The following is a 23,431-nucleotide window of genomic DNA, read 5'->3' as shown; positions in this document are numbered from 1 at the left end:
ACGATTCACTTGTTAACTACTTTAATCTACATGCTACGTGCTTGTTGGTAATGTGAATGCACATAACAAAAATAATTAACCTGTAGATACTTCATTTTAATTGCACCATTAGTTCACTTAGTATGAATTATTTCACCATTAATATAACATTCTGAAACTGTGAAGAAGACAGGATGTCTGACTGCAAATTAGTATTTTTCAAAGAACGAGTCTCACAGACCATAACCTTCCACTTGAGTTTTCACTGTTCCACAAATTCAAGGTAAAGCCATAGTGGGGGGATACTGATTTTTTTTTCAAGTTAGTTCATTTAAATACATGTATCTCCTCTTAATATTTTTTTACATATATATGCATAAACATAAATCCAAACCTCTGAGGTATCTTTTCCTATCTCCACCTGTCTGAAAATATATTTCCTTTTGCGTTGATGAAGAGATCTCAGTTCCGCATGTCCAAAAATGCAGTAGCATTGCAAAGCACATTTTGGATTTTGTTGCATTATTGTTAAGAAAAAAAAAAGTTAAAAGAAATTTGTAATTTTTAGTTGTGAATTTACTTCTCTGCTTATAATATTTTATTAGTATTCCATCTGTGAGTCATAGTTTCAGGTACTTTATCTATTGTGTGATCGAATAATACTAAAAAAGTAGTAACAAATTTTTCTCTCTTGGCCAAATTTGTTTCCTGGCTGAATAGACTTCATAACAGCTACAGCTTGAATACCATGACAGCCAGAAATTAAGTGGGTAAGGGCTGCAGAGCATGAAAAAGAATGAGTTCCCACTCAAGTGATTTATCTTTAAATCACAGCTAGAAATGAGAGGCATGACAAATGTATACCAAGTAACTCCTGGCAGAGAGAGTAAATTCAGAATTTCTATTCTTATGGTGGAAGAAGAAAAAAAAAGAATAACCAAGAAAATAGAGAGTCAAAGAAAAAAAGGGGAATGTATTTTCTCCTCTCAAAATGGAATAGGTTATTACCATTGGTAACTACAGGGAGCCGCTTTAAAAAGGGATTAGATTTTACTTTTTTTACTGGTGAGAATATACAGAGTTGTCTGAATTAAATTACAAATATTTTATCATCTGTATAACACTGTAGTGATTTAATTACAGATTCAATACAGCTTCAATTACAGATGACAATGGCACTTGATGGAGGAACCAGCCTTGCTCCCACAGGCTGCAGGGAGCTGCTGCACTGCACTCTGAAGTGTCGGTGCCGACCATACTCACAGGCAGGATGCTGTCCTGCAGGTCCAGGGTCTGACCAGCCTATGTCCCCAAATCCCTGAACCCCGTGAACAAGCCCCATGCATGGAGTGCTATTACAAATTGCACTGCCAGGTCATCTGACATATGTATAGGGTTGTGTAAGGGGTCTGAGATATTTCTGGTTTTCTATAAGCCTCCCCAGCCTAATGTGGCCCATGAGGCTGTTGGTCTGCTTTGCCACAAGGGCATGTTGCTCATGGTCAACTTGGTGTCCATCAGGACCCCCCAGGTCCTTTTCTTCCAAGCTGCTTTCCAGCTGGTCAGCCCCAGCCTCTCCCGGTGCCTGAGGTTCTTCCTCCCCAGGGGCAGGACATGGCATTTGCCTGTGTTGAACTTCACAAGGTTCCTGTCAGACTATTTCTCCAACCTGTCGAGGTCCTTCTGAATGGCATTACAACCTGCTGGCCTATCAGTCACTCTCGTTCATCCACAAAGACCTCCTGACACCTTTGCTTGATTTCCTGCCCATTGAGATGGACCAATCTTGAGCACTGAAAAGGCAATTCTCGAAAATCAATCAGCTTCCCTGGAGTGCCCTTCTCTTCAGGGCCTTATCCCATGAGATTCTTCCCTGAACAGCCCAAAGTCTGTTCTCCTGAAGTCCGGGGTTATGGTCCTGCTATTTGCTGCCTTCTCTCTTCTCAGGAACCTGAACTCCACTATCTCAGAGCCAGCCAAGGCTGCTCCCAACCTTCACATTTCAAACAGTTCTTCCTTGCTTGTAAAAGTCAGGTGTCATAAAGCTCCTCTCTGCATCAGCTCCTCTATCACCTGTGCCAGGAATTTATTGTCAACGCCCTCCAGAAACCTCCTGGATTCCTTGTGCCCTGCTGTATTGTCCATCCAGCAGATATCAGGGTGGTTCAAAATCCCCATGAGCACCAGGGTCTGCAAGTGTGAGGCTTCTTCCACTTGTCTGAAGAAGGTCTCACCTACTTCATTTTCCTGATCAGGCATTCTGTAGCAGACATGCACTACATCACCCATGTTGGTCTTTCCTCTAATCCTGAGCTGTAAGCTCTCACTGGCTCATCACCTATCCCTAGGCAGAGGTACAGGCATTCTGGCTGCTCTCTCACATATAGGGCAACTACTTCTCACCTTCCCAGCTTGTCTTTCCTGATTTATCATAGTATTGTTGGGATCGACAGCTCATCCTCTGATTTCAAATATATCCTTTAAGCACCAGAACAACAGAGGAAATTACTACTTAATCCAAGATCATGAAATTTTTAAGAGATGCAAACTTTACAAAACAATTAGTAAATTTAATACATATAATGCAAGCAGCCAACTTTCCATAAAAATAGCCCACAATCATAACAGTTTAATCCGTTGTACTTACGTTGTGAATGCTTCATTTTGTTTTGCCCCCAGATAGTAGGAATAGAGATTAAACATGCCTATCATGAAAGCCACAAACACCATTATAAATATCACCATGAACTTGAAGATGTCTTTCACAGTTCTGCCAAGCGATATCTGCAGTGGTCCAAAGCTTTCGTTAGCTGGTAAGATGTAGGCTATTCTGGAGAAACTTAATACTACCGCAATTGCATACAGGCCTTCAGATATGATCTGAGGATCGGACGGATCCCAGTTTATTCTGGCTAGAAACAAAAGATGAGAATTTCTGTCAGTATTTCAAGATGTCTGTACAGATCTGTGGGAGGTCTTTTTGGATGAGAATTTCTGTCAGTATTTCAAGATGTCTGTACAGATCTGTGGGAGGTCTTTTTGGAACAGCAGCTGGAGGTGAGGGAAGAAACCTTGGGCAACTCAAACAGCACTAGTCACTTCTGTTTAGCCAAATGAATCGAGCTAGGTAGCACTAAAACCATTTCACAGCTCCACTGACTGTATTGATTAATCTCCATTGATTACAAAGGTGGGCTGTAAAATCACTGAGGTAACTTTTCAGGAGTTTAATCCCAGCCTATTAGAGAATTTAAGTAAAATTCAGCTTACAGTGCCAAGTGATGAAAACTGAATAAATTAAATTAGAAATATGATTTGTTTGAGCTACCCAAAATGAACTGCTTTGATGTGGGGATCTGGAACCATTAAATGCCATCCACAACTACAAAACTGTGGGAACAACAATGTTTCTCTGCTTTACTCCATCTTTTTACTCAGAGCATACACCAAACACCCATTTCCATGACCTTTTCTATCATCATTTCTATCAATCTCTTCGGTTGAAGCTAATCCACTTGTGTGAATTACTTGAACATCCTCTCAATCAGAGTGAATGTGACACTGCTGTTTGTCAGGGAACACATTCAACTGCAGAGGAGAACATTCAGGTTCAAACCTGTACTTAAAGCAATATTTACAGGAAAGTGTCAAAAGAAGAAAACCAAAGCAATACCCTTCACAATCATCCAGGCAAAGGATGAGGAGCTGACTAAGGGCTTAAGGGTCAGCATTAAAGGGAGGGAAGGAACAGGTGACATTATAGTAGGGGTCTGCTACAGACCACCTGACCAGGAAGAACGAGCGAATGAGGACCTCTATAGACAGATAGGAGCAGCCTCATGTTCACAAGCCCTGGTCCTCATGGGAGACTTCAGACACCCTGATATCTGTTGGAGGGACAACACATCAGGGCATAAGCAAGCCTGGAGGTTCCTGGAATGCACTGATGATAATTTCCTTCTGCAAGTGATAGAGGAGCCAATGAGGAGAGCTGCTACGCTGGGCCTTGTTCTCACCAACAAGGAGGGGCTGGTGGGGAGTGTGAAGCTCAATGGCAGCCTTGGCTGCAGTGAAATGGTGCAGTTCAAGATTCTTAGGGCAGCGAGGAGGGCACACACCAAGCTCGCTACTGTGGACTTCAGGAGACCTGACTGGCCTCTTCAGGGATCTGCCTGGCAGAGTAGCATGGGATAAAGCCCTGGAGGGTAGATGGTCCAAAAAAGTTGGTTAATATTCAAGGATCACCTCCTTCAAACTCAGGAGCTGTCCATCCTAACAGAGAGGAAGTGGGGTAAGAACACCAGGAGGCCTGCATGGATGAGCAAGGAGCTCCTGGACAAACTCAAACACAAAAAAGGAAGCCTACAGAGTGTGGAAGCAAGGACCAGTAGCCTGGGAGGGATACAGAGAAACTGTCTGAGCAGCCAGGGATCAGGTTAGTAAAGCAAAGCCCTGACAGAATTAAATCTGGCCAGGGATGTCAAGGGCAACAAGAAAAGCTTCTATAGGTATGTCAATGATAAAAGCAAGAATAGGAAAGCTGTTAGCCCTCTCCAGAAGGAAATAGGAGACCTGTTTACCCAGGATATGGAGAAGGCTCCATGACTTTTTAGCCTGTTTTCACTAGTAAGTGCTCCAGTCACACTGCCCATGACACAGAAAGCAAAGGCAGGGACTGGGAGAATGAAGATCCACCCACTGTTGGAGATCAAGTTTGAGACCATCCAAGGAACCTGTAGGTGCACAAGTCATGGGACCTGATGAGATACATCTGTGGGTCCTGAGGGAACTGGTGGATGAAGTGGCTAAGCCACTGTCCATCATATTTGAGAAGTCGTGGCAGTCCAGTGAAGTTCTCACTGACTGGAATAGTGGAAACATAACCCACCTTTTTAAAAAGGGAAAAAAGGAAGACCCAGGGAACTACAGACCAGTCAGTCTCACCTGTGTTTGGCAAGATCATGGAGCAGATCCTCCTGGGAACTATGCTAGGGGACATGGAAAACAAAGAGGTGATTGGTGACAGTCAACATGGCTCACTAAGGGCAAATCATGCCTGACAAATCTGGTGGCCTATGATGGGGTTACAGCACTGATGGAGAAGGGAAGAGCAACTGATGGACTTGTGCAAAGCATCTGACACTGTCCTGCACGACATCCTTGTCTCTAAATTGGAGAGACATGGATTTGGTGGATGCACCACGTGGTGGATAAGGAAATGGCTGGGTGGTTGCACTCAAAAGAGTTGCGGTCAATGACTCGATATCCGAGTGGAGAGCAGTGACGAGTGGTGTTCCTCAAGGACCGGTATTGGGACCAGCGCTGTTTAACATCTTTGTTGGTGACATGGACAGTGGGATTGAGTGCACCCTCAGCAAGTTTGCCAATGACACCGAGCTGTGTGGTGCAGTCGACACGCTGGAGGGAAGGGATGTGCCATCCAGAGGGACCTTGACAGGCTTCAGAGGTGGACCCATACAAACCCTCATGAAGTTCAACAAGGCCAAGTGTAAGGTCCTGCACATGGGTCGGGGCAATCCCAAGCACAAATACAGGTTGGGTGGTGTGTGGATGGAGAGCAGCCCTGCAGAAAAGGACTTGGGGATATTAGTGGATGGGAAACTGTCTATGAGCCAACAATGTGTGCTTGCAGCCCAGAAAGCCAACTGTGTCCTGGGCTGCATCAAGAGAAGTGGGGCCAGCAAGTCGAGGGAGATGATTCTCCCTCTCTCTGCACTTGTGAGACCCCGCCTGGACCGCTGTGTCCAGCTCTGGGCTCCCACCAACATAAGAAGGACATGGACCTGGTCGAGCAGGTCCAGAGGAAGCCATGAAGATGATCAGGGGGCTGGAGCACCTCCCCTGTGAGGACAGGCTGAGAGAGTTGGGGTTGTTCAGCCTGGAGAAGAGAAGGCTCCAGGGAGACCTTATAGCGGCCTTCCAGTACTTAAAGGGGGCTACAGGAAAGATGGGGAGGGACTTTTTACAAAGGCCTGTAGTGGTAGGATGAGGGGTAATGGCTTTAAACTGAAAGAGGTTAGATTTACATTAGCTATAAGGAAGTAATTCTTTACTCTGAGGGTGCTGAGATACTGGAACAGGTTACCCAGAGAGTTTGTGGCTGCCCCCTCCCTGGAAGTGTTCAAGGCCAGGTTGGACGGGGCTTTGAGCAACCTGGTCTAGTGGAAGGTGTCCCCGCCCATGGCAGGGGGGGTTGGAACTAGATGATCTTTAAGGTCCCTTCCAACCCAAACTATTCTATGATTCTATGAATACTTCCTTGCTGGAGATTAAGGTATTCTCTGATGATGCAGAAGTCTTAAATACAATTCACTACTGTGCTTCAGGCAGAGAGAAAAGGTTTAGCTGGGATGGGTTACCTACATTGCAGGAAAATGTTGTTATCTGTGTTTAATCTACTGTAAAGCCACAAAATGAAAGAAAAAAATTATACTGCAATGAAGGCAATCACTGGCATTTGGAAAAATAGTAATTTGAGCTTTTAAGTAACACATAATCATTTAATAAAAAGTCAATTATTTATACAGCTTTCTAATACCCAGTGATGCTGAGCATTATTCAAAATGTCCTTAGATACATCAGAAAACGATATTCTTCAAGGAACTTACTGCCACACCAGTAGTCTTGTATCATGACAAAGCAGTGAATAACTCTGGGTTTAGGTATTACAAGGCTAGTTAGCACATATTCATTGCCTTGCTAGCTGCTGTGTGTTTCTTGCAGGTATGTGCAAATTTTTTTGTTTGTTGAGCTCCTCACTGTAAAGCCTACTACACACGATATTCAAATGAGAAAATGTCTGTATGGCAAAAGACTGCACATTTTCACATAAACAGACATACCTATGTTAGCTTTATCTTAGATTTCATGGATCACTAAAATCAAAGATGTCAGATGTTTCAGTATGAGCTAGTAGCCAGATGTCTTTTAGGTTTCCAGATAAGCTGTATTATCACAGAAAGTTTGAGGTGGGAAGGGACCTCTGGAGGCCATCTGGTTCAACACTCCTGCTACAGCAGGTCCAGCTAGAACCTGTTGCTCAGGGTCATGTTCAGATGGCACGTGAGTATCTCCAAGGATGGGAGACTCCACCACCTCTCTGGGCAACCTGTGCCAGTGCTTGGTCACCCTCACCTAAAAAAGTGTTTCTTGGTGTCCAGAGGGAACCTCCTGTGTTTCAGTTGATGCCCATTGCCTCTGGTCCTGGCACTGGGCACCACTGAAGAGAGCCTGGCTCTGTCCTCTTTGCACCATCCCTTCAGGTATTTGTATACATTGATGAGATCCCTCCTAAAGCTTGTCTTCTCCAGGCTGAACAGTCCCAGCGCTCTCAGCCTTTCCTTATAGAAGAGATGCTCCAGTCCTTTCATCATCTTTATGGCCCTTCATCGGCCCTTCTCTCCAGTGTGTCCATGTCTCTCTTGTACTGAGGAGCCCAGATCTAGACACAATTCTCCAGGTGTGGCCTCACCAGTGCTGAGGAGAGGGCAAGGACTACACCCCTCCCTCCACCGGCTGGCAATGCTTTGCCTCGTGCAGCCCAGGATACCATTGGCCTTCTTTGCCACAAGGGCCCATTGCTGGCTCATGTTCAACTTGGGGTCCACCAAGTTGTGTTTGATAGCCTATAATAAAACCTGTGGCATTAAATGTTCACTATTAATATTATCCATGTTAGCACTACCATACATAGATGTCGTCCAAGCAGACTTCAGTGTACCTGCATATACTAAAAAATGGCTCAACTCTGCTTAAGTGCATTACAAAGTCACAACTCATGACTAAAGTCAATGGAAACTGCCTTGCTAAATGATACAGTACTATATAGTATAAATGAGTTATGAGACTTGTGCTTGTCATACCCAGAAATTGTGAACATAAACAACAGTCCCTATTTGCAAATTCTTCAAGTGGGTGTAACTGAAAACTGAATTAATATTTAACTAGCTGCTTTTATAACTTATGTGAAATTTGTAGCTTTCCAGTAAAATTTATAAGATTACAATTTAATGGATTTCAGAATATATATTAATTGCTCTGCTTTTTCTACAGCCTGGATAATGAAGAAATGTAACCTTATCAGAAATAGTATTTGACGCATGGAATAGAGATAGAAACTGATGTAATTCAGTATCCAGAGAAAAATATCTAATAAAGGGAAGAGAGATGTTGTGGTGTTAAGAGTGAACACAAGTAAACAGAGCTTAATTTTTTCTCATTTGGGCAAAATAGCTTCTAGTCACTTCTTATATATGCCAAGAAAGTTTATTAATATTTTTATCTCTTACTGGTAGAGAGTGGATTGAGAAATAGTAAAATAATATGAGTCTCTGAGCAAAGAATATATAAAAGATATATTGGTTATGTTGGCAAAGCAGGTTTAAGAAATCCCTGCATCTCATTGCTTAGTTCTGCCCCTGCATTACAGTACACCACGTTTGCAGTTGTGCCAACTCAAGTGTTTGCAGGATAGCATTGTGTAACTGAATAGATGAAATGACCTGCATTAAAATAAATCTTGAAAAGGGGTGGGGTGACTGTGGGGTTATTTTGATCTTAGAACATTTCAGTGCCTGATGTCTAGAACAGTCCCCAAAGAGATGCATGAGTATAGCCAAGGGAACTGTGATCAAATAGCAGGGATGAGAAAGAGAAGAAGGGGTAGGCATTTCTTAAGCAGTACATTGTGGAACTAAAGTATTGGAGACTTATTAACAGAAAATCAATTCATCTTGGCCCAAGAAGTAAATCTTAATCATGGGCAATCAACTTACCTAAGGTGTAGTATTTTATGTTGGGCTCCAGTGTTGGACTTGTCAGATCTTTCATATTTGCATCAACGAAGTTCTGGGCTCTGGACGCATGCCAAAATGCCATAAACCTTGCTATGAATGATGCTGCAAAAATTGCTAACATACCGAAATCAAGCATATTCCATAATTCAAAAAGGTACTCCTTTGGACCTTGAGACCAAATTTCTTTACATTCAGACCATATCATGCCTGTATAAGACATAACAGAGAAAACAGTATGTTCTTTTATCTGCATGTTTATTTTATTTGATATTTTATTATGTAGAGGAGATGTTCTTGGTTGCACTCAAACAAACCAATTTTAATCAGTGGGAGTTTGAACACAAAGTAAAATCCTTGAACCTGCCAATTCATATACATTCCAATACTTCTTTCTCATGTGGATAATAATAACAAACTTTCACACTGGTTTTTCCCGTACAACTACAAAAGCTTTCAAAGAGAAGAATGGGATGTGAGTATTACCATCTGTTACAGACACAGGAAGAGATGGAAAGAGCAGAAATGCTCTACCATGATCATATAGCAGTGGTAGAACTAATACCAGAACTCACATTTTCTTATTTGTGGAGTACCCTGGATACAGCCTCTTTTACTGAAATTGCAAATACATGTGCCAAATGAGTATGAGAGTTAAGAATCAGACCTAATGCTTCTTCAATAGGGCAAAGGTATCTGTTTGATTCCTAATTATTCTCCCTTAATAATAAAATATAGAACTACAGTATTAGTTTATGGCATGCTTTTTATTAAGCAAAACATTTTTCTTCTCAAGATAAAATTTATTTAATCATGAACTACATTTCTAGGATTCTAAAAAGAGTTAATAAAACACTGAATTGGAATAATGTCACTATTTTTTGCACTTATCAAATTATCTGAAAGAACTTTTCAGATAAGGACAATTATAATGTTAATTACAGCAATTAAAGTCAGTGCTACATCTGTATTCACCGAATCAATTTTTCATAAACCATCTTACACATGACACTGAAATAACAACAATAGATTAAATTAGCTAACTAGAACTTCAAATTGGGAAATTATTATTTACTCCTTTATTATCAGATGAAGACACTGATATTTATAGAATATTTGGAAATCTAAGTGACATATTATTCCTATCATACACATTTATATTAATTATAAACAGCTTTATGATGAAATAAAGATTGACAAAGTCTTTTAAATGTATAAGAATTAGCTGGTGTACAAATGGCTCCAATTTCAATCATGGAGAGCTCATAAAAGCAAAATATTTTAAACACATAAACACTTGAATGGAAACAGATTTTCCTTAGCTTGAATTTAACTCTCCCATATTATTGACTTAACTAACAACCAGAATCCAGATCCTTAAAATATTTGGGCATCTAACCTCCATTGGAATAAATGGTATTAGACTTGTAAATAAGAATCAGACAGCTAAAATATTTTTGGAGGCCTGTGCTGAAGTTCTGATGCTGAACAGTACTGCATCACTGAATTGAATGGGTCAGCTCAGAGTACTATTCACAGTATTAATTTCATCCCTATGTTGGGATGGAAAAATCTGCTGCTAAATATTCAAGGGTCTATATTCTTCTTCTTCTTTGTCAATAATACATTCAGCTGTACACTATTAATTCTGCAGGCATACCTGCAAGAGAATCTTAGCAGAAGGAAACAATTGGACACAAAAAATCTTGGCCCATCATGTGGAAATCTTTCCCCTCGGGAGATGACACAGCCTGACTCAAAAAAACCCAGAACACTGGTAGACACTTTCCTTTGATATTCATAAAATGCATTCATTCATATTCAGATGGTGTGGATTTCACCTAAGTCCTTAACCTGAATGTTTGTGATTAACTAGGCACATGTGAACCCTGCTGACATCCAATAAGAAACATGAGGCCAACGTGGGAATGCAGCCAGTTGAATAAACTCCCTTTGTTGCAATTTTTACACATAACATTAATAGCAAAGGATTAAATTGGGTCCAGCTTCACTGAAATCATAGCAAGACAAATTTAAGTGAAAATTAATCTTTACCTATTACCCAAGAAATAATGAGCATCTCCATCCATGAGAAACAGGATGTTTTCATCCTAAATAGCTGTTTTACATTTCCTGTTGTTTCATTAGGTCGGAGTTTGGTGCCATCAAATCTGTCCGCAGCATTCATGACAAGTAGACCAAGGAAAATGGTGAAAGAGGCTGCATGGGCTACAAACTTCATAAATGGTCCACGCATTATCCTCCCCAGCTGCAACAGAGGTTATGAAACACAAGGATATTGCATTGCCTTCTTCCAAAACAAAAATGTATAAAAAGAACAGTAACACAGAGAAATATATATTTCAGTAACACACAGGAACAAATATTTGGCAAAAGTTGTATACTACGATGCCATGCTGACAGTCACCTTGAAATGTTTCCACTTATGTGCTATTTTCAGAGTGATAATCTATCAGTTTCACCATAAATGTATTTTTAACTTAGTGTTTTGAAATAATTCTATAATTATTTGGGGACATCTAAGTTTATTATAGGTAATCGAGAGAAAAATCTTTTATAGTTGTTAAATTTCTTAATTGCTACTCATCTTTATGAGGCAACAAGGAAAATGAGATTTTGATACTTACTAAAAGCATTATATTATCACCAGGAGTGAATTATGACTAAAGAATTCTGTTTCCTGGCTGACGCGATACTCAGTTTAGCACAGCTATTACACACTTTTCCCAACTTATTTTCTTATTCAAAAAAAATTCATGAGGCCTCAAAAGGTTATGTTTATAGCGTAGTGTCTTAACTTCCTTCCTGACTCCTTTAATGGAAATGTCCTCAAGTGTGTCATGACCAAAAACAACTTTAAAATGGTTTAGTGCGACACTTAAAAACCTAAAAGTTTCACACAAATTCACACAAGGCTGAACTTTTAGCAATTATTTATTTTTGAGAGGGCCTGTACTAATAGGAAAAGTCTTAGCTTGTTCACTTAGTTGGCAGTTGCAGAAAAATACTTTTTTATTTTAGATTAAGACAGTATCTGTATCTAACAAAAATTCTTTGGAAAGAATTGAAAGCAAGTGTCTTGGATCTCAGCTGAAACATATAACAATCTTTGGTCTGGAAAAGGGAGGGGAAAGTAGAAAGATAAGTTAATGGTATTGGTATTTTTGCTACACTTGCTTCAACATCAAAGTCAGAATTTTGTTGTCCTTACAGTCAGCTTTTACAGAAACACAGAATAAGAGGATGCAATGGTAAAGTCTCAAATACAGATAACAGTAAGAAAACTACACCAACGTAAAAAGAGGATACTGTTAAAGGAACACTGTCAAGGTTAGCAGGCACAAAATTTGGTTTTCTTTCTCCTTTATATTATTTTGCAAACCCATGCCACTCATTATGTTTTTCACTCAATAAAATTAATTTATATTTTATTAAATAAAATATTCTGTCAGTCTCATGAGATGAACCTCAACAACCAATTATTCTGGGTGAACTACAAAGAGAACAGGTAACCGTCACAGGGAAAGATTTTATTTCAAGCTAGGAAGGAACAGTCATAAACAACACACAATAAAGCAGAGCTGGAAAATTATAAAGTACCTTGACTGTGTCCTTTTAAATGCATTATTGTTATGTTCACAAACAAAGATAGGTTAGGAGACAGATGCCAGAAACAGACATAGCCAGAAAAGAAGAAATAATACTGAAGGAAGTAATGTTAATATATCCTTTGATCAAAAAATATAAAATATAGTAGACCAAACTCACAGCGCCTCCCTTCCCACCCCTTCAAAAAAGACAGAAAAGTATTTTTTACATATACATAGTAAAATCTCCCTGGAAGCAAGACTGACTACAGTTGAACTGATTACACAAATACTTGAAGTTATAATGACATTGCCATATAACAGTGATCCAATAAAATCTTGAAATGACACTCCTAAAATTCTGAATCTCTTTATGGAGAAGCTGTAGGTCAGAAAATACAAATCAGAGAAAGAAAGAGCAACATGTAAAGACAAGGCCATAATCTTGAAAGTTTAGGCATTTCTATAAGCTAGAGTCCCTCCTTAATACACTTTCACTGTGCATTTTGACATAAAAAATTCCCTCCTGTTGCACAGACCAAAGACATGATCTAAATGCTCTGAATCTTTTTATGTAATTTAAGTGGTTTTAGTTTGGGATTTTGTTTTGAGTTTTCTTCTGGTTTCTGATCCTCAGTGCTATGGTCTTTGGTTTGCTATAGAGTTTTGCAGAGTGTTTTATAGGTTGGTTTTGGTTAGGACAAGATATACAATAGTCATACTGTGGACACTTCGACATGTATTTGTCTTTATATAGGGTCACCTGAAATCGCTGGGGACTGGAGTCAGTGATTCACATTATTCCCTTCTTGTAACTCTGCAGAAACAATCGATTTGTAACATTATGGCATTGATAAAGAAATTATATAATAGGACTCTGGGTAGCACATCTATCACAAAGGAGAAAAGGCCTGATAACAAAAAAGAGAGAATGAGTATACTTTTCTATGAAGAACAATATCCTAGCTCCTCATCTACTGGGCATAATCTTCAATTTCTTATCCTCTACCACAGTGCAAAAGAGGAATGTGTATAACCCTCAGAACATGCTTCTAGAAAGCATGTAGGGAATTATCAAGTTACTTCTTTAGCAATGCCAACCCCAGGTGGCTGGTAACAGCGAAAGAAGACTCAATTTTAAATTCAGAGCCCTCATCTTGGCCAAGGGCTGACTGAATTACTTACGAATTCATAAAGCTAACAATCTAAATTCTATTATTAATTACAGCTGAACAGCACAGACATTAGAGATTCTTGGAGATAACTGAAAAAAAGTTTTTACTCTTTCAAAATGTGATGTAATAAAATAGTATTCTAGAAGTTTTGGGTTAATCATGCCAGTAGTGACACTGAATTACCAATTAGAAATGCAGAGCAAACAGTTCGCAAAACTTTGAAGTCCCTCCATGCAGATTGGTGGCAGAAATTCAGATAAGAGGCAATCTTAAGTCCTGTTGGCACCTGACACTAGTACATTCCTGCTAAATCAACAGGACTTTGTTCATGTATTACTGTGAAATTTCTTCCAGATCTGAAAGTCTCAATTCAGTATCTGTGGTCCAAGCTCAAATTAACTTTTTCTTAAAGACGAAACTGGTCAGCTATACAGGTAACTGACTGAGATCTTGCAAATGTCATAAAGACATTTTTGCCTTTCTCAGAGACATGGCATGAGAATATAAAGAAATGTGTCAGAATAACTCCACTGCAAGCTGTTATTTTCACCATAAATACTGTGAGTACTTTCCCTCTCTTCTGTCACTGTGACCTATAGTTCCAAGCCTGAAAAAAGAATGGGTACTTTATCTCAGTAGGACGAGAAGAGATTTATAAAATTCCATCAATTCATACACAGAATGGACTCTGTTGATACAGATCATTTTCTGTATTGGAGCTATCCTCTTCTGAAATTAAACAATGAACATTTTGTCTTCAAAAAACAGAAGAATCAGATTTTGAAGTATGAGTGAGGCACAATGTAAGAAATGGCAACTGGTGAAAAAGGTGGGTTAGATTTTACATCTGCAGAATATAATGAAACAGAAAGCATTCATCATATAAATCACATGATGAGACGATTCAATAGCGACAGAGGAAGTGAAATCTTAAAGGATGTTGTCCCTTGAACCTTAAAAAGCTACTCTGAAATAGCTTTTTCAGAATGTACAACGGTTCAAAATTACTTAAAGATCCAATAAATCATTGAAAAAGGAAAATGACAAATAGATAAGTCACTGCTATAGTTGAAAGCCAATTGCTGAAGTATGTTGAATCTCAAGGTGTGTTTTAAGACACAAGTATTCATAAAAATCCTAGTCACTATATAGAAAAGTGAAAAATATATAACTGATTTTTATCATCCAGACTGAAAGAAATGAAAAATATGGCAAAACAAAAAAGGCCCACCAATTAAAAAACAAACCCACAAAGATCTCAGTCCTCTCCTTCAACCTTCCTCTTACCCTGGAATCACTGCATGTGGCACAAGATTCAACCTGCTAAAATCATGGATGTTATACTGTAACCTGTTGAATAATTCTTATAGGATCCAATTTGTTCCCTCTAACATACTCTCAAGGGAAATTTTCCATCGGTGTGCATTTAAAACGGATAGTGACCAGCTAAAACAGAGATTCAACACTAAGTTCAGATGGGACAGAGACTGTAACCCATCTTCAGTGGAAAGGTTTTCCATACTATGTATCATCCAAAACAGATACAGTGGCAGCATTCAAATCCAGACAGTGCCTTATAAATGGATGCAGGGGAGGCTGCGTGACTGCTTTAAAAACCTCATGAAATATAATGAGTATTAGCACTGTCTTGACAAGCCAACACAGTTCACTTTGATTTCTAGAAAACTGATGATCACTGTTTTGATTTCTGGCATTCATGTTTCAGCAACTTTTATTTATTAACTTTTAATCATCAAAAATAAAATTGCCTTTGAGGTAATTAGAATCAACCCACAGCTTGAACTTAAGTCTAGTTCTGAATCAATGGGAAATGAGGATCCTCTGCATCCGCCTACTAAGGCAACAACTAAATAGTTTGACTCATTGTTTCTAAAGTATTAATTTCTACAAGGCAACTCTTGCTCAACCGTTGTAATTTCATATACATCGCATTTAACACAATACATTTACCTGTCTTAATTACAATTGTCAGAACATGCAATCCTGTAGCCATTCCATTCTAACTCAGCTTTAAAATAACACCTTTATAAAGTAGTATTTAAACATGTCAGTAATTTATACTCATGCTTCATCTTTGCCAAACAGGAATCTACATACAGATGATACAGGAGTTAATAAAAGGCCATTACAGGATTTCACAGACTGACCTTACTGCAAGGAGCAATCCAGTAAGCCATTGAGAGGAATGGCAGTCCTACTGCAACTGCAAGAACAACCAGAAACTTCACTGCCATGGTCTGCTGTCGTAAACCTGACAAATTCTCATACCAGATTGAGAGAAGCTGTTGCTGGCAGTTTGGATGTGCTACAAACTGTAACAAAGAAAAGGAGCACAAAAAGGATATTGCTATCAGAATATCTTTTATTAAAATAACAGATATATGAAGCACATTAAGAATGTTGGAATAGCAACAACTCGGCTTATATTCAAAGGAGCATTAACAAGGGTATAAGAAAATGATTTTTGATGAGCATAATCTCCCAGTATGCAGGCATGTTGCTATCAGCAACAATAAATCCTTTAATTAAAAAACCTACTATTGTATTGACACTGTGTTCCATCACAAACTATTAATTTCCATCTAAGGGTAATTAAACATAAACTTTATCCAGGCAAACTCTACTTGTTTCTGACATTTATAACTTTCATGTTACTACTTCAGAAATTTTAAAACTTCAAGTCTTTGTTCTGCAAAGGTCGTTATATAGCCTTTAGTTATGAAAGAAAGAAGATGCCTTATTTTTCACATGCTAACATGGAAAATACCATTTTTTTTCAGCTGGCATAAGAAAAAAGCTGTCACTTTTGCAGGAAATTAGATAAGGACTATTTATAACTTGGTTCTGGAATCTTTTGGACAAACTCTGAAAAACTGAGAAGTTTGGCCTATAACCCTGTTTTCTGTCAAAACCTCTGGAGAGTATAAGAAGCATATTACAAAAGTAGATATTAACAGAGGATTCTTGCACACTGTAAATTTTTAAGTCTAGACCTGGAAATACAATTAAAAATTTAACTGAATCTAGTATTTTTCTTCTAGAATAGTTCTGTATATGACTGGCTGAAAGTGCAAGAAACGTCTTTATTCAGGCAAGAGAAAGTGTTGAAAGAAAGGTCACTTTAAGCAAGAATTAGGACTCAAATACTATGAAGGACAAGGTCAATGTGGTATCTTTTCTTCAAAAGTTTTTTCAGCTCTCTTTAGTGATCGTAGCTTGCTAAGTGTTTTGCTGGTTTGCATTCATATGCTGGTAGGTGCTATTCAGTCAAAATGGGTTTTTTTTCTTTTCTTCCCTTCATGAACACATAAATTCTCCTCACATATAAGTGTTTTAGGTGTCCTCCAGAGATGTCAAGCCAATTTTTGTAAAAAATCTACAACTCTTGTCTTATAAATTAGATCTGTTTGTTCAGTCCATACCGGATTTTTTAAGAGTACTGACTACCTACCTGGTTTTTTTTTTGGGGGGGGGGGGGTAAAATAAGATACTGTTTATTTTCACAGCGATCTGATCCACTTCATTATGTAGGAAAAGTTATGTCAAAGGTCGTGCTGCTCTGTCAGGAAATAGCTCTACTTTAGGGTAACCTGCTTTCAAAGTATATTCCTGAGCTGTATCTTCCTGACCTTCAGTTGTACAAATTTCATCACATAAACAATTTCTCCCTTGTTCCTTGAGCACTTTTCAGATGCAGACTAGAGTATTAAACTGACAGCAGAAATGAAACTAAGCCAAAGAAGGGATGATAACCCCTGTATTCAACACTGCCTGGAGTCTGCTGTTCTTCAGAAGTGAGAACCACAGAACTACTACTCCTAGATTGTGTTTCTGATCATCTATACAAACAAATACAAATTTTCTGGGAGACACGCAATTTCATTAAGTTTTCTCAACTTTCTGAGTAAGACACAACAGCTTGAAAAAATGTGTATCAGTATTTGTTATCATGCAGTGCAAAGGACTGCTGCGCTATCCTCTGTTTTTTATTAAATCTTATACTTTTCCAGGCTGCAGAAGTAGTGCAAATTTCTTCCCTCTTTTTTTAAAAAAATAGAATAAACCTAAAACCAAGTAAATATCTGCAAATTTTGCATATAGGTACACTTTTTTTTAGAGCCATTTGTTCTTATACTCACTGTGACCGGTATCCACCCTGAATATCTACTTCTTGTTTTATTGCAAGCTATTTGGGGTAAGCATTCTTTTGTTGGTAAAGTACACTGCGCAGAAGGGCCAAAATGTTTATTTAAGGGTCATAGGCTACCAAAACATAAACATTCAATAATAACACAATTTAATACCACTATCATGACATGTCTATTTGATCAACATAATTGCTTACTTTCTTAACTTCATACTTAATGGCGAGTTTTAAGCGGCTAAGGCTGGGGCGACCATGTTCTCCATTATTATGGCTCATCTCTACATCACCATTCAAAATAGCTTCCACTTCTTCTGTATTTCTGCACAAATCAAGGAGTCCAACTACAAAATCCTTGCATTGCATAGACAATTTCTTGTAATCATTCTAGAAAAGAAAAGAAGAATGATAACTTGCTGTTTAAATCTAACACAAGAGAAATAGTTCTACACACCAGCTACATATCTGTGAGCATCAATAGTTTGTTTGTATCTCGTCATGTTTTTTTCCAGTATATTAACAGCACTTTGTTATCAGTCATCTACTTCCCCTGAATGTCCAAAGTGTGAGATTCGTCTCACCTTGGTCACCTTGGACATCTATGTTACCAACTTTTACACCTGAGTTACTTCTCTAGACTTGCTTTAGAGTCAACTGAAAGTAAAAAAACGCTTTCAGAAATACTGTGACATATAAAATATGACATATTTTAATGACTATTTCAAGTTAAGATGAATAGCATAGGGGAAAATTTTCTATTCACTGACTGTCACAGAAGTCTAGATAACTAGCTCAGATGTAGACAGTTACAATGTAGAGATCTCAGTTGGACAAGATGAGTATCCTAGAGAGAACATGTAACAACTTCCCAACCTTCTGGAGAATTACATAAATATATTGAATTTTCTTAGGTCTTGAATTATTCTTGTAAATCTTATCTTTCTCATTTTCCAACATCCCTTTTAGCTTGCAAACACAAGATTTGATTGTCGTTTTCCAGCAGTGTCAGCAGTGCTACAGATAGCACGGTAATACCACATCTCCAACTCTCAATGCTCTTTAGCTCAAATATCTCATGACAGACATCGCCCTGTGAGCCAAAATGTTGCTCTACAACTGCAGGTTCAGTTGCTGATTGCTTTAACTACCAAATATTCTTTGCAGTCACTGTTTTCTTCAAGGCATAAGTCAAACCAGAAAAAGATACTTTGATCACTGCAATCCTCAGTTCTTTAACCACTCCTTTCTTGCAGCTGTGTTTGGGTCATAAAAGATGAATATCACTAGACAGATAGGGAATTAGATGGATAAATAGATGTATATCTAAAGCTAAAAAATGTGTACAGATATATTGTCCCTGGCCCAAGTCTTACGAGAGATTTACTCATACATGTGTCAACAACTTCTGGTATTTTTGTGATCTCTGCTAATTTTAATGTCTTAAAAAGATGAAATTACTGTAGAATTTTTCCCAAAAGAATGAAAAAAACTCCAGCTAACCCACACCATACAGGACTGCTCATACGGTCTCTATTTCATGTTCAAAGTAACTTTCTATGAATGTTTTTGTTACCGTGATACATTTCCCCCTCTTCTGGTCTGTTCTTCATAGCATTCCCCCTTCTCCCACTCTTAGTCTCTTTAGTCCCTTCTTTTTAATTACTTCCTTCGTACTAACTGCCATCTAATGCATACCCTGGAAGAGAAACCATTATTTTGAGTATACAGAATATCGTAATTTATTTGCTGAGGGTGTACTTCATGCATGTTTGTGCTTTATTACCCCCAGCACCACAATACCAGTTTATTACTTGGATATATTAAAGGATTGCATCCAAGTTTTACATTTCACTTTACTTAGATGGATGCAAACATTCTTAGACAAACAGTTATAGACACTATTATATGTCTACATAAAACTGCTAGTGATTTATTTTTTTAATAATGTAAGCAAGATAGCTCAGATCTGTCATAAAAGAGAAAGAAACTTCAATGTCATTTCTCTACAAAGGCAACAGAAGCTAAATACTAAAACTAACCATTTCATGACATGCTGTGTATTTTATTATAGTATTATTTATTTTCTGTCTCTTCAGAAGAATAACAAGAGAGATTAACCAAAATCCTGACTTCTTGGCACTACAGAAAGACATTTTTTGAGAGTAATATAACACCTTCTGTTTGGCTTTCATTTTTGTAGCAGCAGCTAAGATAAGATTCAGTAATCAATCATTTTAATAAATAAATGTCCTCTTCAAAATGAAAGGCAAAGTAGCCATTTGAGATTCACAAAGGAAAAACATGGAGTCAGCTTATGCATCTTCGTATGATTAGGTACCATGAATTGTTCCAAATGACCCTTGAAAATCACCCTTAAATCATCAAATGAAAAAAGGAGTAGTTTTCAATAAATTTAGGAACACAATAATTTCACCTTCACAAATATTGCAAAATATTGTAATATATTTGTAATATATTGGTATGTGCATATTTTCTGGTAGAAGATACATATATACATGCACACTCACACACACTCTTCATCAGTATTTTCCAGCTCTGGTGACTAAGACATGACACGGATTTTCAAAACAGTATGTGAGGACACCATTAATCCATGGTGGAGTCCAATGCCTTTGGGTAGTCTCAAAACAAAAATCATATATGGTAATTTATTCTAATGAAGATTATGATTTTTTTCTGAGTGTGGTCCTGTTTACCAAAATGAATATTGAATGGGCACTTTTAGAAATAGCCAGATACCTCCACTCACACTTTGCAGAATTATCCCTTCTGAATTTAGGTTTGTACATGGTATCACGGTATATATTAGCACCCAGTAAACTCATCCATAAACCCCATCAGTTTCTTTTCTCATTTGTAAATGCAGTAAAACAGCTTCCCCTCCCGTGAAATACTGCCACAGCTGTGATCAGTGGTGGTAGCTGAGCTGAGATGTCCTTGGTGGTCAGGTTACAGCAAACGAGCTTTGGGGAACTGAGCAGCACCCAGCATCGCTGCCTGCACCCCAGCCGCGGCACAGGACGGCTGTAACACAGCAGAGACTGCTGAAGGCAACGCACGTCCCTGCTCCGGTTCACAGTTTGCTGTCTTGAGATGCATTCCCTTATGAAAAATTTATTCTTTCAGGGAAGGTTATGGAGGACAGATGGGATGATAATGTCTTAAACTGCTACAGGAAGATTTGTCAGGGTCTGAACACAGGGCAGGTAGCTCTAGCCCAGCAGCTTTGTTTCTAAGAAATTAAGTGTGTTAACTTGCAGAGACTACTGCACAGGCTGTCTCTTGCCCCTTGTCTCCTTGGTTTACTTAAATATGTAGTGACAGCAAAAATGATTAATACACTCTTCTCGCTCTCTCAGTGTCTCGTTGTCACACATGCACAGAAAGTTCACCCTCCCCCAGAGTCTCACATGTCTCTTACCATTAATGTGAGCCAAGGGAATGTGGTAATTTGTTTGGCTTAACTTATTTTTTTAAATGGCCAAAGGCACATGGATAATTCCATGAGTTCTCCTTTACTGCAAATTGTAAACTTAATGAATTAAAAAAGCACTCCTGGGAGACTTGAGAAGGTAGTTAGCAATTAAATTACAGTTGGAGGCTTTAAAAAGAATCAGCCCTTAATTCTGCAATAAAGCATGCATGTGCTTTCTTTACCCATGTGACAACGTTGCTTCAAGGCTTCTCAGCAGTTTAGGAAAAACCCAATTTTGCCAAATTTTGCCACACCAAGGATGAGGGGGCAGCACTGGATTCTCCCACCCTGCAAAAGGAAGGTGATGATTTGGGGTGAGCACTGTGGGGGATGAGAAACCAGGGGAAAAAGATGCTGGTGGCAGAGGAATGACAGGAGGGCTGGGGGTGACAGTGGCTGCTGCTGAGAGGGGTCACCTGCTCTTTATGGTAGGAGCAGCCACAGACTGTTTTGGTGTCCTGGGTAAGGGAGCAAGCAGGCCACAGTCATGCTGAAAACCTCAGCTGATCATGATTTGTCTTATCTCTGACCACGCAAGCAGCAGAGCATGGCCAGGAGAGTCAGAGAGCATCACCACTGCCCAGAAGAAAGAGGATTTCACGCAGCCTCCTCTGATCAGCCACAGGCTCTTGCTGTCCCCCACACTGTGCCTGGGATGAAAATACTTTCAGGACGCAGGCTGACACTGAACCCCTCAGATGAGATGGAGCAGTGCTTCAGACCACGTCCTGACCCTGCTTAGTCAACTGTAGAGGCCAAGACCAGAAACACAGGTACTGCTATGTGAGGATTTAGGATTTCAAAGTACCTTGTGAATGTAAGTGGTACCTAAATGTTGAATTTAGGCATCTTAGTAGGTAGATAAACACATTATTCCCCTTACAAAGGTGGCCCTTACTCCTTCAGTGCCTCAGCTCTCCTTCTCTAAAAGGTGGTTAACTTTTCTTTAAGAGAGCTGACAATACCCATAATGAAGATTGGTATCTGATTTCTGTACTGGGGGTTGTATAAATGAAAACAAACAGAAGATGAGATGATAAATTGAATTTTGCTTCTCATCAGAAAAGCAAACTCAGACAACCTTGTTAGGGGTATTAATTTATAGCAAACAGTAACATATATGTGTTTAATATAAAAATACATTTTCTAATCCATCCCATTAAACAACAAAACAATCTGTTGCCATTATAGCTGCAGTGAACTTTGTACTAAATGCAAATCTTATCCATTTTGAACAGCACTGGGTCACAGCTGTCCCTCTCAAGACTCCAGGCCACATCTCTGCAGGACAACATTTGTCAGATATCACCTACATCCTTATAAACATAGAAGAGATATTAGCTCTAGGGTGGGCATACAATTTAGATGACAGAAAATACAAGCACAATCACCCAAAATACAAATATTCTGTATAATATCATATCTTGTAAAGCTGCACACTTAGCCATGTCATAAAGAGCTAAATTAAATGGCGTTCAGAAAATCCTGAAGATCTCAGAATTACTCGGGAAGCCTGAATTAGCTGTTTGGTTGGTACAAAAATATTCCTACGCTGTGCTTGACACATCTGTCCAGTTAGTGTTTCTTCAGAAGTCATCTTCTACTTTTTTCTGGTTTTACTCCTTATAAAGAATGATCCTCCAAAACACTTGTAAAAACAGTATCTGCAACCAAATGCAACAGGCATGTAATGCTGGATGATACTGCTACAGGGGTTTGAAGCAAAGAAAGGAGTTTATTCCAGAGAATAGTAGTTTCCACTAATTACAGCATTTCCTATTTTGCATGAATCATCTTCATGGTTGGTGTTATCTCTAACATTACCTGATGGTGTAAGACAGGAGAGAGGAGTAACTTATAAGATAGTCATGAAACAACCACCATCACAGTTGAGCATTAACCCTTTCCATTGCCTCTGAGGAAGACCTGGGAATTGTCTGTGCCACTGGTTGCTATAGGCACCCACTAGGAAGCTCCTCTGCAAAAATACCCCATCAGTACTATAAAATAGGTGACTTTTAAAACAGTGTATTACCAGAAAGTTCAATTTTAATTTAGCTAATGTTTGAAATACTTTAAATCGCTCAGGCAAACTCTAGGTGGAGCTAAAGATTTGCCATGAACAGCTAATCTACGCACTAAAAATATACTTGTTTTGATTACACTAACATGTGTAACACATTTTTAATAAAAAC

General features: G+C 38.8%; 1 protein-coding gene across 1 annotated transcript in view; it reads right to left on the bottom strand.

The window, feature by feature from the left end:
* The window catches only part of TRPC6 (transient receptor potential cation channel subfamily C member 6), a 115,290-nt gene that overhangs the window by 16,560 nt on the left and 75,299 nt on the right, over window positions 1–23,431 (bottom strand). The window contains exons 3-7 of the mRNA XM_074861046.1: window positions 17,942–18,127; window positions 15,744–15,908; window positions 10,848–11,061; window positions 8,775–9,002; window positions 2,627–2,891 (exon numbers count right to left, since the gene is read on the bottom strand). Coding sequence (XP_074717147.1) covers window positions 2,627–2,891; window positions 8,775–9,002; window positions 10,848–11,061; window positions 15,744–15,908; window positions 17,942–18,127 — 1,058 coding nt within the window. The remainder of the gene's footprint in view (window positions 1–2,626; window positions 2,892–8,774; window positions 9,003–10,847; window positions 11,062–15,743; window positions 15,909–17,941; window positions 18,128–23,431) is intronic.

Source organism: Strix uralensis, chromosome 2 (genome assembly GCF_047716275.1).
Source record: "Strix uralensis isolate ZFMK-TIS-50842 chromosome 2, bStrUra1, whole genome shotgun sequence".
NCBI lineage: Eukaryota > Metazoa > Chordata > Aves > Strigiformes > Strigidae > Strix > Strix uralensis.
Note: the sequence above shows the minus strand (reverse complement) of the source record. Positions and strands in the feature narration are given on the sequence as shown.